Here is a 16,770-nt window from a genome sequence, read left to right as displayed (position 1 = left end):
GTAAAATAGCGATGTTTCAAAGCTAAAGTTCATCAGAATCTTGTTTTCTATGTTTTGCATTTCTTATCCAAACAACGTCAAATTTGGCACTGCACTTACTCATGCCCATAGCAAGACACCTGCCAAGTTTGAAATCAGTCTGTCAGCGAATCAAACGGTCAGCGAGATATGCGTGCCACAGACAGACAGACACACAGACGCTTCTTGATTTATAGATAGATATTTGTTATTGTGACAACCCTACCTATAAGGAAACTGGCACATTTCCATGTTCAGATAGGTATTTGAGTTCGGGAGGTTTTTTCCATACCAGGTTTCCAGTTAAAAGGCAGTAATTTACCTGTTCTGTTTCATTCATCACAGACAAGTTTTGAGAGCAAGTCATTTGGTAAGTTTGCTTTAACACGTCGAGATTTTGGTGCTTCCTTCATTTACAGAGTTAATTATGCAGTACACAAATCTGCAAAAATTTTCATGTTTTTGCTCAACAGTCAATGCTATTCCTGTCTCGTATTGCACTAAGTGTGACTTGTTTTGTGCAGGACCATACATGGTCTTTTTTTAACACTTTCTGTATGTGCGCTCTTGTATGTGTGTGTGTGAGAGAAAGACAGCAGAGGAGTGAAATCATTTCCACTGAAAACATTCTCTGTTGAATGATTCTAGATTCCCCCATTGGTCAGCTTTTTCTTGTCACTCCAAAAGTGGATTTTGTTGCAGGAAATGAAGGTGGGACTTCAAAATGATATAATGTTTGTGTATATTTAAATACAGTATAACTAGTAACGGCAGTTTGTCCTGCAAGTTGAGAAATGAGAAAATATGTGGCGGAAAGAAGTAGTTCTGCAAACAAGATAGTTTTAGTAATTAAAATGTTAATTTTAACACTGTTAATTATAACAGTAAATTACGCAATAAAAAAAATAACGCAAGTGGCAACAGTGGAAAAAAATAACGCAAGTGGCAACAGTGGAATAACCGGAATAATGGACTTCACAGCGTTCAGTACACAGAAAGAAATGCACTTACGCGGTGCATTACCGCCTCCACTGTCAAGTCGTTGTAATACCTTGAACCTTTCTGTGAACCGAATGCCATGTCGTCAATTATCCCTTATATATATATATATATATATATATATATATATATATATTTATATATATATGTATATATATATATATATATATATATATATATATAAGGACTGTCAAAATAACATTCATTTCGATTAAATAATTTGAGAAAAAACAACTGATTAAAAAAATAGCGCAGATTAATCGATTCCGTATGACCTTTGACCCCGAGCCGTTCTAGTCAGTAACCATTAGATTGTAAAATGAAGGAGAGAGAAGAAAATGTGCTGCCTAGATCATTGATTGGAACATTTACTTTTAAAAAACGGTCTGATGGTGTTGATAAAAATATAATGTTGATTAAAATAAAGTCCTTTGCAATGTCTGCAGCAAGGAATTTGCATATCACCGAAGTTCGTCAACTCTAAAGTCGCAAATCAATGCAACGAAATAGTGTTAAACATTGAGGGGAGTGTTAATTTACTTTCATTGTGTCCCCTAGTTTATATCTGTGACCTGAAATGCCTTGTATGTGAAAAAAAAAACTTCTTCCCGAAGCACTTTTGAATTTATTTCCTCAGCATATTAGGTCATATCATAAATTATTATGGCCATTATTTGAAGAGTAAAAATAATAATAAAAGAGTTGTTATATATATATATATATATATATATATATATATATATATATATATATATATATATATATATATATATCATTGTATTATTGTGAAAAGATAAACTTTTTTCCTTCCTTTCTCTGTGCAGATTCAGCATGTTATACTTCTCCTGCTGCCCTTGCTGGGCCAGTGTGATCTCCATTATCCCATTAACTGTGCAGAGCTGCATGCTAGTGGGGTGGTCAGTGGGGTTTACACCATCTATCCTGATGGTGTTAACTCTGCTGTTGGAGTTTACTGTGACATGGGCTGTCACAACAGCGAGGAGAGGGCTGGCACAACAGATGAGGGAGGATGGACTGTGAGTTTATATTTATTTGTTTGTTTGTCTATTTATTTATTCAAATTTGAGTCTCATCCATATGTTGGCAGGTATAAAGACCATTTCCCCCTTCATTGGTATTAAAAAAAAATCTATCCACTAGCGTGTCGTGCCTAACAACGCCCCTTAGCTGTTGTAGAATCAGCGTAACCTACGGCCTCTCGGGGCTTATTGCTTAATTGACCCATCATAGCGGATTGGTTAAGCTCAAATTGTCATAACAATTGATCATTTGATAGTATTTCAGTGAAGGCTATTGCCGAAGCCTCAGCCCATACACTGTATGAAACCCTCCTTGTGTGGCGAACACAGGTAACAAGCAAGTTTGCCTGTGCATGTTCACTGACCAATCAGCAATCAGTCATATTGTCTCTATGCCAGCTTTTCTTCTTGTTCTTCTTTCCTTTAATGGCAGATTACATCGTTTAATTGATGTATACCGCCACCTACTGTACAGGAGTGTGTAGAGTGATGCTATAGGAGGTTTTGGCTACTCAATCAGAAAGGTGTAAAAATAAATCTAGAGATAATAAATAATAACAAAACAGAAACCAACAAATAAACAACCAATCAAAACAAAACCAAAAAATTAAATTCTTTTCATTAGCTCAGTGTTTTTCAGAAAAACAATTTTTTAAAATATTTCTGACTTCCATCATTAGGTCTTCTCTGACTGAATCCCCACTTTCAAAGCTCTGTAGTACAGCCATTGAATCAGAGCATATTAAAGATGTTAATGGTTTTATCTCCTCTATCCACCTTAGAGCTGTTATTATGCCAGTCATTTCTATTGTGTACACTAATTATTCAATCTGTACTTCAGTCCTTTTTTAAATTCAGGAATGTAAATTCCTATTCCACAATGACCATTTTGGTCTTTTGATCCATCAGTAAAATTTTTAATAAAACCATAAAATGAAGAGGATAGATATCTTTCACTATAATTTGCAAAACTCTGATCATCAGGGTATTCCATCTTTTCTTCCAATATTTCTGTATTAACTTCTGGAATTGGTAGCATCCAGGGAGGGATTTCACTCAGAGCTATTGCAGGACTATATTCTAAATCTTTAATGTCATACTGCTCTGCTAATTTATTTATGTTCCATCCAAACCCTTTAGCCTTCGTTTGATACTCCCAACAATCATTCAGTACTGATGCTGCTGGGTTATTACTATCCCCCATCAGTCGTACCCTATATGTTAAAGCCAGCTTAGTGTATCTTAAAGTAAGTGGAGCTTCCTCTGTCTCTACCAGAATAGCACTTGTTGGAGTTGTTTTAATAGCACCTAAGGCCATTCTTAATGCTCTAAACTGAATTCTGTCCAACTTAGTTAGCTTAGTTTTACATGCTGTGCTATATACTACACTTCCATAATCTATAATTGACCTTATTAATGCTATATAAATATTCATTAAAGTGCTTATTGCTTATTGCTTATCTGCTCCCCAGTTGTGTCCATTAATCATCCTCATCAAGTTCAGGACTTTTTTGCATTTAGTTTCGACATAATGCACATGATATTTCCATGTACGTTTTTCATCCATCCAAACTCCTAAGTATTTAAATTTCACAACTCTTTTCAAAATTTGATCATACATAAATAATTGGTGGTCCTCAGCCATTTTCTTTCTTGTAAAGTACATAACATTTTTCAATAGAAAATTTGAATCCCCAATCCACTCCCCATTGCTCTAATATTTGAATTTTCTTTTGCATAATTGTTGTTATATGGAATATTTCTGCCTCTTTTCCATATTACTGCATCATCTGCATACAGTAATCCATCACTTCCTTTTCCTAGTTTGATAAATATATCATTAATCATTAAATTAAATAAGATGGGACTGATTACACTTCCTTGAGGAATTCCATTCTCCACTGTAAATTCATCTGAATTTTCTGAGCCTACTCTGACTCTAAAAGTACATTGGGAAAGGAAGTCCAGTATGAAATTATACATCTTCCCTCCAATTCCCATTCTATCCAGTTTGATCAATAGCCCTTCTCTCCACATAGTATCATATGCCTTTTCTATGTCTAAAAACACGGCCACCATTACCTCCTTCATAATCAGTGTTTTCTCCACTTCATTACACAGCTTCACCAAAGCATCTGCCGTAGATCTACCCTTTCTAAATCCAGTTTGATAATCTTTAAGAATACTTTTCTTTTCCAGAAAATAATTTAATCTTGCCACTATCAGTTTCTCCATTAACTTTCCTAAATGTGACGTCAGTGCTATAGGCCTGTAGTTCCCTGGATTGCTTGGCTCTTTTCCTGGCTTAGGGAAAGGAAGAATAATTGCCTTTTTCCATATCTGTGGTAATTTGCCCTTATTCCATATGTTATTGATCAATTCTAATACCTTAACCAATAATCCATCAGGTAGTTTCCTAAACATAGCGTAACATAAATTATCAGGTCCTGGTGAGGAGTATCCAGTAGTATTTAAGGCCATTTTAAGTTCTGACATAGTAAATTCTGCATCTAGTATATGATTTGACTCTTGTTTAGCATTTAATATATTTTTATTTTCCTTCAAAATTTCCTCTTTTCTCTTTTTGAACATTTAATCTAGGTGATTTCCTTTATGAATGTCAGCAAACTTTTCCCCCAACATATTTGCTTTATCAGCATCTGAAATAGCTTTATTTCTTCCATCATTTAACACTGGCATTTGCGATGGTTTAAACTTACCTGTCATTTTTTTCACCATCATCCACATCTTATCCAAAGTTGTTTCTCTTCCAATTGTTGAACAAAATTGTCTCCATGCTTCTTTCTTGGTTTCTTTAATTACCTTCCTTGTTAGAGCTTTTTTCCTTTGATAATCTACAAGATTATCCATTGTTAAAGTGTTACGTAGTTTCTTAAATGCTTTATTTCGATCTGCTACTGCATCTGTACATTCATCATTCCACCATGGTATATTTCTTCTTTTGTTTTGGCTTTTACTAATTGGAATACTCTGACTTGCTGCACTTAAAATAATGTTACTTACAGAATGATTCATTAAGTGTGCTTGCAAGCACACTTATTGTTCTTCTTAAGTTTTATTATTATTATTATTTTTATTATTATTTTTCCCGTCTCCCTAATTTTTTGTCAGCTCTAGCGCCTAGGCCCTTTGAGACAGAGACACCGTTCCAACTTTAAAACGTCCGGTCAGTACCAGTGTAAGTTGGTCGCGAAGATGACGTCAGGTGGGCGTGTCGTTCTTCCGCCATATTGGATTGAACAGAAAGCGAAACTAAATTTACACAGGTCACAAATTTGGTCCGAACGCCACAAAACTTGACGTACATTATCCTTGGACCAAGCCTCACAAATGTTAGCGGAAGGATTTTTGATTTTCGAAAGCGTTTGCCCGTCACAGCCAAACGAAATCGGCGGCGAAGCTCCGAAACAGGAAGTCGTCCATATCTCAGGAACACTGTCACATATCCATACCAAATTTTGTATATGAACTGGGGACTCCAATGTGAGAGTGCATAAGCTAAAAAAAAAAAAGAAATATTCCAAAAGTTTCCATCATTTTGCATACCACCCACAGGTATTTGGTAACTCTCACCATTCACCTTTTATCACAATGCCTTCCAAGTATGCTCAATACCTCTGGGCAGCCACAGTGTCTCCGGGCAGCCTTGCCCACTCATGAAATCCTTGCTCTGCCATGGGATAGTATTAGCCTGGGTGTCCCCATGCTGCCTTGCGCGCGATTTGATTCACGCTGTAAGGCAGCCTGGAAACCATGGAGCAAATTTTCGCCTGAGATAGGGAACGATCACAGAACAAGGGGGAAATCAAAACGATGATGAGCTATGCACAAACGCATTTGATAGACATATGTGGCACCCAATAAATAGCCTGGCTAGCACCACCACTTACCAAACGTTAATTTTCTCGTATTTGAAAAAAATGCCCAGATCCGTTTATTGGGTGCCACGGATGTCTATCAAATGCGTTTGTGCATACCACATCATCGTTTTGCTTTCCCCCTTGTTCTGTGATCGTTCCCTATCTCAGGCGAAAATTTGCTCCATGGTTTCCAGGCTGCCTTACAGCGTGAATCAGATCGCGCGCAAGGCAGCATGGGGACACCTAGGCTAGGATAGTATGGACTTACGAACTGAAACAGCAAGGAGAACAGTAGCTATATATATAGCTTACATAATAGAGTTGTTTTCACATTGACGGTATTCAAATTAAATTTTTCCTTATTGTTAAATGTCATGATGGGAGAGTATTATTAAAAATGTTACAAGTATGCAAATTCATATGTTTACGGGAAATTAGGTTTTACTGGGTTGTTTTGTTGTAAAGACATGCAAGGCATTCTGGGCCATGTAATAGACAAACAGTGGTCGGCAGCGTTAACTTGATTTCCTGTATTAATATGAATAGGTGTTTCTGTAAACCTAGGGACAATAAACAGCTATCTCTGTTACAAAAACGAGCTGGTAATCGCTCATTGAAGAGGGAACTATGATAAAAAGATTGTTTTCCTAAAAGCATGGAGTTGACGAAAGAATAATCAAGCGTCACGTTAATGTTAAATAGCCTACCTATCTGAATGCTAGGTGGCAGCGTTGTATTACATTTCACTAGTGTAGCCTACTTGAAATACGGTGTGAGATTCACAAGTAAGGAAGGTGCAAATATTATGTAATTTATCATGGGAAATTATTGGAAATGTTATTTCTTGTTTATCCTAATTGCAAACCACACACATCCGTTCGGAATCACACGTACACATTTAATACTGAAAGACTATCATTTCGTTTATTTGATGTCGCCTAGCAACACAGCCTTAAGAGCGAAGATTCTAGAACAGGGCTTCAGAGAGACACGTTTTGAGTTTGTGGCCAAGAACCTAAAATAACGGTTTCCATGTGCTGGATGGTGTGCGTCCTTTATGAAAGTTAGTGTTTTATACAGTTAACGTTACAGACATAATGAGTCATGTTGTAGTGGTCAACATAAATGTGCCCCTTCTGTTATTAGAATGCTAAGCGGAGAAACATGCTAAGCAGAGATTTAGTATCATTAATTTCTTGTGTGGCTAGCTATAGGGAGGAGATGTATGTTGCTAATTGGGATTTATGTTGTTTAGGTAATGCCATGGTCATTTGATATGAGATGCTTGCACTAGTAACTTCGTCACGTGTAACTTTAGGACTGCTATTTTTTTTTACTAACAGTAATTCACGAAGCACTTTAGCCCTAAAAGTAGCACCTACGTCTGTGACAGCTTAAAAGAAGTGACAAGGACTCCTAACGCGATGTTTTGAAATGCGTCTACTATTGTCTACAGGAGAGATGTTTTCAATAAGATAAGGTTAATCAGAATTCTACGATATGCCCGCTTGACAACGGCTTGACAACAGCAGAGATAGAACTGGCCTTTGGCCATAGCAACCATCCATTTAGAACAACTGGCCTTCATAGCAACCAAAGATCTGAGCTGTGTTGCAATGTGAGGCAAAGTATAGAAAGGTGATGAAACATACAGAGACAGGTCAAGAAATATAGTGCAGTGTAGACAGTAGTATACAGTTGATTTACAGAACGTGGTTTAGAGTAATATGAATTAAATATAAATATGTACAGTGTATTAGCAGTTATCTCATACAATAAGTAGAATAATGTAGGCTATGTAGATGTAGCAGCAGTGGCGGAGCTAGGGGGTGGCTTAGCGGGCTTAAGCCCCGAATCTTTTTTCAAAAGCCCCGAATCTTTTTTTAGTGTTTTAAATTCCCGGCAACTCTTATTTCCAATATAACTTCCCCTCGGTTTCTCTATAAATGTCACCAAATGCTCTATTACTGAGGAAATATATCCCTTATTTTCAAAGCCCAATATTGAAAAATAATTTGACATGCTACACGATCTATGCCAGGTCTCTGGGCTATCCGCTATAGTGATTTCAATGGTTAGATTGATTTGTTTAGATCCAGTGAAAATGCTGCCTTGACAACGCTACGTCATGGCTTCGGTGTTCCAAAAAGCCTCTGTCAGAAGTCTGTCACTTTTACAGTCTGTGATAAAACACCTTGTGTACATGTTGTTGAAACGTTATGGATATTAGAAAGTTTTTCAAAAGACCACCCAGCTCCGTTCAAGCAACAGCATCGCCCAGTGAACTGACGGATGGTGTTGTTTCAGGTTGGTGATTTCACGTTAAGAGCTTTCAGTCAGTTAGGCAGGCTAACGTTAGGCTACTTGGCTAGCTCCCTAAATGCGTTAACGTTAAATGCCCTCGTTCGTCGGCGTAAAAGGCAAATTCAGTACTCTCATAGGCTAGCTGCTAGCTAAGCCTACTGCAGAATAAGAAATTCCAGCTCCCAAAACAAAGTGATCCTCGTCTTGTAATAAATTAGGCTACACTGTTTTGAAATGTCAGAAAAACCCATTAACAGTTATCTGCCCATGTCAACTTTTCAGTGTCATATGTTGCACAAAAGAATGTTAACTGTTAGCCTAACTTAAAACCTTGTTGATATCCTATCCACCACCACAGATCTTATAATCCAAGAGTCCACATAAATATAAAAGTAATATTATGTTGTTTTGGCTGCCTAACTATTTATTAACTAAAAAATGATATATTGAGAGGAAAGGGCCCTTTCCATAAGTGTGTTAATCAAGCACCATGCAGTCTGCATTCATAATAATTTAGAAACGCCTATGTCAAGATGATAATGCATTCATTCTAAAATACCCTTGTATCATGATGACTGGCCATACTGTAATTATATCATAATATTATGTATATTATAGTGTAAGATATTATATATATTTGTCACACAGATGAGATCAGGGAAGAGGAAGAAGGAGAATAGCAATAATAAACAATAATGTCATATCAAACAATAGCCTAATGAAAATAAACAAATACTATAATATACAAACCATAAGAAACGCTTAATTAACTAAGTACATGCTAAACAGATATGAACATATATTGCCTCTTGAAAGACCCAAAACTATAATTTTACACAGGGTAGTGCCAGTCAGATACCTTGAATCTGTTGAATGTTAGTTTCACATTTTTTAAGTCTCAATGTGTCCATTAGTTTACACAAAATTCACTAGAAGTCATTATTTAAGGGGTTATTTTAAAAAAATATTAAATGGGCTAAGCCCCGAATGTTTACAATGTCTGGCTCCGCCCCTGTGTAGCAGTAACATTATAATAGTAGAAATAATAATATAGATATATGCAGTGTATTAACAGAATATAATAAAACAGAATAAATATGGATATTCAATATGACAAATATATAACAGATATGTACATAACATACAGCTATGTGCAGTGTGGAAACAGTGTCATTGTAGTGCAGAAACAACATTATAAGAGTAGTAAGAATAAGTTAATGTGCAGGATGAATAGTATAAAGATCAGTAGAATAACTGTATAAATGTAATTACAGTAGGCCTATGTACATTTGTAAATAAATAGAAAACTATGGGTGAGAGGGATAAATTAATTTTATTTAATCGTAAAAGTAAATTGCATTCAATTAAATTGCCATTAAAAATCTTTCCAGTAGGCTTTAATGTCACACAAAAAGTACAACCAAAGCTGAGCTTGATCAACTAGAACGTCTAAAGAACCAGAACTTGAGTGTAGTTTTTTGCTGGGTCCCAGGCCATGTTGGTCTGAGGGGAAATGAGAAAGTGGACAGTGCTGCTAAGCAAGCCCTCAATGAAGAAGTCACAGAATGTCAAATCCCTGCCCCAGACCTTAAACCTATACTGAACTCTTACATCTCAGATAAGTGGCAATCTGAATGGGATTAATGTACCAACAACAAGCAAGGAATGTGAATTTTGGCACATTTTCATGATCCACTGGGTCGTTATGGGCCACACAAAATACGGTGTTGCTAAAATTACTCCTATTGTGGCTATTAGAGACATGCGTTCATGAGTATCCAGCTACATTCAATGAGTTAAGTAAAATACATTCACACACACAAAAAAAACATCACTAATGTTGTGGACATTCCTTTATTCTGAGATACATCAATAGGCTCTCAAAACAATCCCAAACAGACATAAGGTCTTTATAGAGCAAATCCATATAGATTATTTGTCAAATAAACCAGTAAAACAGAATTAGGGGATGGAATATATAACATTCACACTCATAGCTCATATTTTTTTTTTTTAAATAAATCAGTGAAAAAGTATCCTGACAAACAAGCAGCTTTTTAATGCCTTGGTCATATTTCATAATTTCAATTCCTCTGTAGGTTACCTGATAGCCCAGTTTGAGAGGCGCAAGACGCGAGACATTATTTATTTTTTGCAGCCAATCACTGCTGTCATTTTATTTTATTGATTTGATCTCAGTCATAGAAGCTAAATTCGAAGGCAGGCCAAAGGTAAAATCCAACAAATCGCATTCAACCCGCAAGCCAATAGTTGAATAGCCCTCTCCTAGAGCTTTTGAGATATTGCCACTGCTCCAACATTGAAAGGCACTGTTACAATGCCTGGATCAAGCCAGGTTCAGCATAGCGTATGCCACTGTCTGCTCACGTTGCTGACCGGACCAGGGCAAGCACACTTTCGCAGTTCCCGCCGGAAATGCAGTCTAGTTCTATCTATCGACTCTTCCAGGTCTAAAGATGAATTATTTATTTGATCATTACAACATTCCACATACTTAACCCAGTTGGCTTTCTGAAAGCACCATTTGTGGTTTATATAATTTTGTTGTATATATACATTTGTTTCTATCTTGCATAGAATTGGAAAGTGATCCCTACCAATACTTGTATTTTGATCCACTTCCCATTCACATCTATTAGCTATTTTCCTATCCACTAAAGTTAAGTCAATACATGATGTCTCATTTTTATATATATTTATACGTGTACCAGTGCCATTGTTTAAACACACCAGCATTCTATCATTAATCATTTCTTCTATAATTTCTCCATTTGCATCTGTTATTTTGCTTCCCCATAATGTATTATGGGCATTGAAATCCCCACACCATATTTCTCTATACCCTCTTCCCTTATAAATACTCTTCATTAAGTGATTTGATAGTTCTTTACATGGATTATAATAGTTGATAATAATCAAATTACCTCTATCCTCTTTATTAGCTATTTCAGTTACAATACATTCATATCCTTCAGATATACCTTTATTGGGCTGTATGATATTCCTTCTTTAACAAATGTCAAACACCCCCCTCCTCTATCTATCTCTCTATCATATCTTATACTATTGTATCCTTTTAAAACAAAGTCTAGTTGTTGCTTTAACCATGTTTCTTGGATGCATATAATATCAGGTTTAATTGGAAAATCATTAACATAACTTTTGAATTCCTGTCCATTTGCAATTAAACTTCCTGCATTCCACTGAAGAATAGAACAAACCATAATCCATTTAACTAGTATGTATTCCATCATGATTAATATTTAACATTTCATGTACTTCATCAGCCTTTGCTATGATCCCCAAGTAATTATTAGCTGCTTCCACTACTGATTTTATTCTATCACTTTTCTTAGCATGCTGTATATGACCTCTGTTATTCTCTACCTCTGTCTGAAGCTTCAGCAGAGTCCCTTCTTCTGCTCTGTTCTGGTGTATGGGCAGGCCTCTGATTGATTCTATCATTATCATTCACTTTCTTAAGTGCTTCTGCATATGATACTTGATGTGTAATCTTATATTTCTGAATTTCTCTTGCCTCTTTTTGCTTTTCACATCCCCCATAAGCTGCACTATGCTGGCCTCCACAATTACAGCATTTTAATTCAGTTATTTCCCCACAGTTACCATATTCATGTTCCCCTCCACATTTAGCACATCTGATCTTACCTCTGCATTGTGCTGCTACATGTCCAAACCTTTGACATTTAAAGCATCTTAATGGGGGTGGGATGTATTCCCTCACTGGATAACTCATATATCCCATTTGAACTTTAGTAGGCATTTCCACCTTAAAGTATAGCAAAATCGACAAACTTTCAACTTTCTCTTTTCCTTTAGTCAGTCTTTTTGCATCCATAAGCTCACCTCCTTTTAGACTATTTTTGATTTCGTCAATAGAAACAGATATCGGTATTCCTGTAATCACTCCTCTTGATTTTGATGTTGCACCTGGTATGTGTGATGTGATCTTGACCCCATTTAGTTTTTCTTTGCTTAGTACTTGTTTACGCTGTTCTTCAGATGCTGCAAATATAAGCAATCTACCATTTCCCATGAATCTGGCATGATTGATTTTGCCTATCTCTTTCTCAATTGCTTTCGTTACATGTATTGGGTGTAAATCAGGACCTCCGTGTTGATCAAACACTACTACAACTTTAAATGTTTCACTTAATTGTTTATTAGCACTCTTCTTAACTCTGCTTTCTTCAACAGTTTAACAGTGTCTAACGACTCCACGCTACTACTGGAATCCGATCTCAGTCTTACCTGCTTTCTCCTAACTTCTTCCCAGAACATCTCATTATCTTTATCCATAGTCAATGGATCTAAATCTTTGAGATCCTTCAAATAACCATCTGATTTTGCTGCCATCAGTCACTCTACATTCACTGTACAGTAAAGCTTTTTATTTACCAACTCCGAATGATACGAACGTGTCTTCAGAGCCCTTCTAAGGAGAGCCTCCCCACTCTCTATTAATCCCATACAAACCGAATTTGGCTGCAGTTCACCAGAGTTCACCTAGATGGCGATCGCGGGCGAGTCCAAAATACATGGGGTCCTATGGAGCTACATGGCTACATTTGTTGTTTTCACCTATTTAACAACTGAAACCCTCAGATTTTATTTTATTTTTCGCAAAATGGATATGGATTTTCAATCAAAAGTGAAATAATCCGGGAGTCATGTCCTTTCGTTTTCTTACAGGTTGGGTCGTTGTTGCCCATAACAGGCTAGCATTGATGCTATGCTATGCTATGATCATGCTAACGTCACAACATAGTATGGACAGCTTTGTTCGCCCAGCTAAGTCATGCACAAGAGGTTGCAATTTTATAGAGAGCATTTTGAACATTATTTAATTGTTGGCTCTGGCACTTATAAACACTAAATGGGTAAATTGCAATAAATGGGCTTAGTTTTGGAGCCAAATGTTGGAGTTAGAATAAACACCTCTGTGCCAATTGCTTGATCATTTTAACAGCAATGTCATTTTTGTTATGCATTATTTGTTTTGGTTGTTTAAAAATGCAAATAAAAATTATCCGATTAATCGATCGATAAAGTGCTAGATTAATCGATTACAAAAAGAATCGATAGCTGCAGCCCTAGGCACTTCCACATTCCACAGTGGGGAGAAATTCCACAGAAGGGAGAATGAGGAAATAAATTATATTTCCTCATTAGCAGCATACTTGAGGTTGAAGATATGCACATCAAGTTTGTCACATAGGAACTTCAAAATACACAGTTTTATGATTATCTTGTTCATTTATGCACTGGACTTGAATTAGGAACCTCAGGCAAAGATATTGTAACAAACTGCAAAGTTGTCTCAGAATGGTTTTATTGGTTACGCACCAAAACACACGAACGTCATTACACAGGCAACACAAAGGAGGTAAATTTAAACAAGCACGATACACAAACAGGGTAGTCACATACAATACACGGGGTAAACACATGAGGTACAACATAAAGAAAGACTATACCAGCTAACACATACATGACAAGGTAAACGCAATTACTCATACTCATCAACATTACACACACACACATACACTGCACAGCATTATGGGAGTTCAGTCATGAAGCAGCTAGGCTCAGTTCACTACACAGCCCCCCGAGACTTAGTCTATGTCCCTTTGACTCAAGTCTTACCCTACGTCAGTCCATGAGCCTGGCTGGGACGCGACGCTGGCGTTGTGTGCGCCCCGCTGTCGTGGCGGTGACTTCCAGGGACGGCTGCACGGTGACCGGTGTTAGAGCCACAGCTCCATTGTCACCAAGGTCCACAGAATCAGTGTCCAAGTCTCCACGACCCTCAGCTGAGGCCAGGGGTAGATACGGGGCCAGTCGATCACGGTGGAGAGCCACAACTCTCCGACGCTTAATCAATCTCACACGATAGACCACGTCAGACAGCTTCTTTAAGACATCGCACGGCCCGACCCACTGGCTAGTGAGTTTCGGGGAAATGCCTTTCTTTCTCTCCGGGCAGTACACCCAAACTTTATCGCCGGTTTGGAACTCCTGGCCGCGACAGCGCGTATCGTAAGCTCGCTTTTGACGTATTCCAGCTTCACTCATAGCCTGCCTGGCCAACTCGTGTACTCCTTTCAGTCTCTCGTGTAGCTGCTTGTAGTATTCCAGCCCTGGCTTACCTCCAATCTCCGCTTCCGGAGGCGAACCGAACACCAAGTTCACCGGCGTGCGTAGCTCTCGCCCGAACATCAGAGCTGCCGGTGTGCATTTTGTTGACTCTTGCACCGCTGTGCGATATGCCCAGAGCACCAGGGGCAAGTGTAAGTCCCAGTCCTTTTGTCGGCGGTCGGCCAATATGGCCAGCTGCACTGCTAGCGTCTGATTAAACCATTCCACTAGCCCGTTGCTTTGTGGATGCAGAGGTGTCGTTCTCGTTTTTCCGGATGCCCATGCGCTGGCAAACCTCAGCAAACACCTCCGCCTCGAAATTCCGCCCTTGGTCGCTGTGGAGCTCTTCCGGTGCCCCGAACCGGCAGAACATCTCAGTGACCAGTCTGTCCGCTGTCGTCTGGGCGCTCTGATCTGGCACTGCATACGCCTCCGGTCACTTAGTGAAATAGTCCATAGCTACGAGCACGTAGCGATTTCCCCGCTCTGTGACTGGCAGTGGGCCCATGATATCGACGGCTACAAGCGTGCGAGCGTCGCGTGGGGCCCTTTTTCGCTGTGCAGGCGTCACAGTAGTGAACATGCAGTTCAACGTCCAGCCTGAATCCCGGCCAATAGAAGTGGCTTCTCAGCCGACGAAGAGTTTTTGCCGCCCACACTGCCCCCATGTACCTGTTCCAGTACACGGGCTCGTAATCCAGCAGGAACCAGCAACTGGAAAATGTCAGATTGTCTATCGGGAGCTCGCCAGTGTCTATACAACAGTCCTTGACGTGCTACTATTCCCGGCCACTGTGAATAAATCGCTTTGGTCTCTGGATCGAGTGCTGATACATCGGTCCATGGCGGTCGCTGACCGGCTTCGATCCATGACCACACTCGGCCGAGTGTGGTGTCATCCGATTGCGCCGTTCGGATCTCGCGTTGGCCCCCTCACTGGCGTGCTGTTGGCGAGCGTTGACCCTCTCATTGGCGCGACGCTGGCGAGCGTTGAAAACAGCGACACTCTCTCTCTCTCTGCCAGCGGTGATGCAGCCTGTAGCCGACGAGCGGGCTTCGGTTGAGCCGCAGCCAGGCTCCTCTCCTCCCTCCGGTGGCAGTGCTGGCACTGGTCTGCTGCCTGGACAGGGCATCCGCGTTGCCGTGAAGGCGACCCGCCCGGTGTCGAATCTCCATGTTGTAGTCCTGGAGCGCCTCCAGCCAGCGAGCCAGCTGGCCCTCTGGTTCTTTGAAGTTCAGCAGCCAGGTGAGCGATGCATGGTCCGTTCTCAGCAGGAACCGTTTGCCGTAGAGGTAGGTTCGGAAATGGCGCACTGCCACCACCACAGCCAACAGTTCTCTGTGGGTCACGCAGTAATTCTTCTCCGCTCGGTCCAGTGAGCGGCTGAAGTATGCGACCACCTGCTCGCCTGCTTGAGAGAGGATGGCGCTGACGCCCACGTCGCTGGCGTCGGTGTCCAGGATGAACGGCAGTTGAGGGTCAGGGAAAGCGAGCACTGGGGCCTCACGTAGCGCCCTCCGCAGCCGCCGGAATGCCGCGTCGCACTCTCGCGTCCACTCGAAGAGCTGGCCTTTGTGCGTCAAGCGATGCAGCGGGCTGGCGACTGTAGCAAAGTCCCGGTAATATGACGCCAGGCCCAGGAAGCTCCGCAGCTCAGCACCATCGCGCGGAACAGGCCACCGTCTCCACCTTAGCTGGGTCGGTGGCCACTCCGGCGGCCCCCACGTCATGGCCCAGGAATCCGGTTTGCCTCCGGAACAGTTGGCACTTTTTCGGGTGCAGTTTGAGCCCAGCACCCCGTATGGCGTCGAACACCTTTTCCAGATGTCCTATGGCACCGGTGAAGTCTGTTGCATGACACAGGATGTCGTCCAGGTAAACCACGCAGCATGTTTGTGGAATGCCCGCCAGGACACGCTCCATCAGCCGCTCATAGTTCGCTGGCCCGTTGCATAGGCTGAACTGCCACAGCCCTTGCCCGATGGTAAACGCTGTCTTCGGCCGAGCTTCCGGGGCTAGCTCAATCTGCCAGTAGCCACTGCGTAAGTCCAGCGAGCTAAACCAGCAGGAGCCGGCAATACTGTCCAGCGCATCGTCAATGCGGGGGAGCGGGTAGGAGTCTTTCCGGGTTACCAGCCAGCCAAACTACCATTTTAGGCACTAGGCCTTAAATGGTCAATGTAATCAATATATTGAATGTAAAAGTAAACTCACATAGTCTACTGTAACAAAGTAAACTAACAAAGTAGCAAACAGTATCAAAGGAAACTTAACCAACTCACAGAGGTAAACAAGTTAACAAGATAGAGATAACAGATACACCAGGTAAAAACAGTATACTAAATAA

General features: G+C 40.0%; 1 protein-coding gene across 1 annotated transcript in view; it reads left to right on the top strand.

Annotated features, from left to right (window-relative positions):
- The first annotated feature begins 281 nt into the window (after nucleotides 1-281).
- The window catches only part of LOC143125789 (microfibril-associated glycoprotein 4-like), a 28,602-nt gene continuing 12,113 nt past the window's right edge, over nucleotides 282-16,770 (top strand). Inside the window, exons 1-3 of the mRNA XM_076287535.1 lie at nucleotides 282-388; nucleotides 667-729; nucleotides 1,842-2,054. Coding sequence (XP_076143650.1) covers nucleotides 724-729; nucleotides 1,842-2,054 — 219 coding nt within the window. The 5' untranslated portion in view covers nucleotides 282-388; nucleotides 667-723. The remainder of the gene's footprint in view (nucleotides 389-666; nucleotides 730-1,841; nucleotides 2,055-16,770) is intronic.

Source organism: Alosa pseudoharengus, unplaced genomic scaffold (assembly GCF_046254945.1).
Source record: "Alosa pseudoharengus isolate Yale_2024_CS ecotype anadromous, Long Island Sound unplaced genomic scaffold, YU_APseudo_1.1 YU_APseudo_1.1_scf_1, whole genome shotgun sequence".
Classification (NCBI taxonomy): domain Eukaryota; kingdom Metazoa; phylum Chordata; class Actinopteri; order Clupeiformes; family Clupeidae; genus Alosa; species Alosa pseudoharengus.
This window is presented reverse-complemented; position numbering and strand designations above follow the sequence as displayed.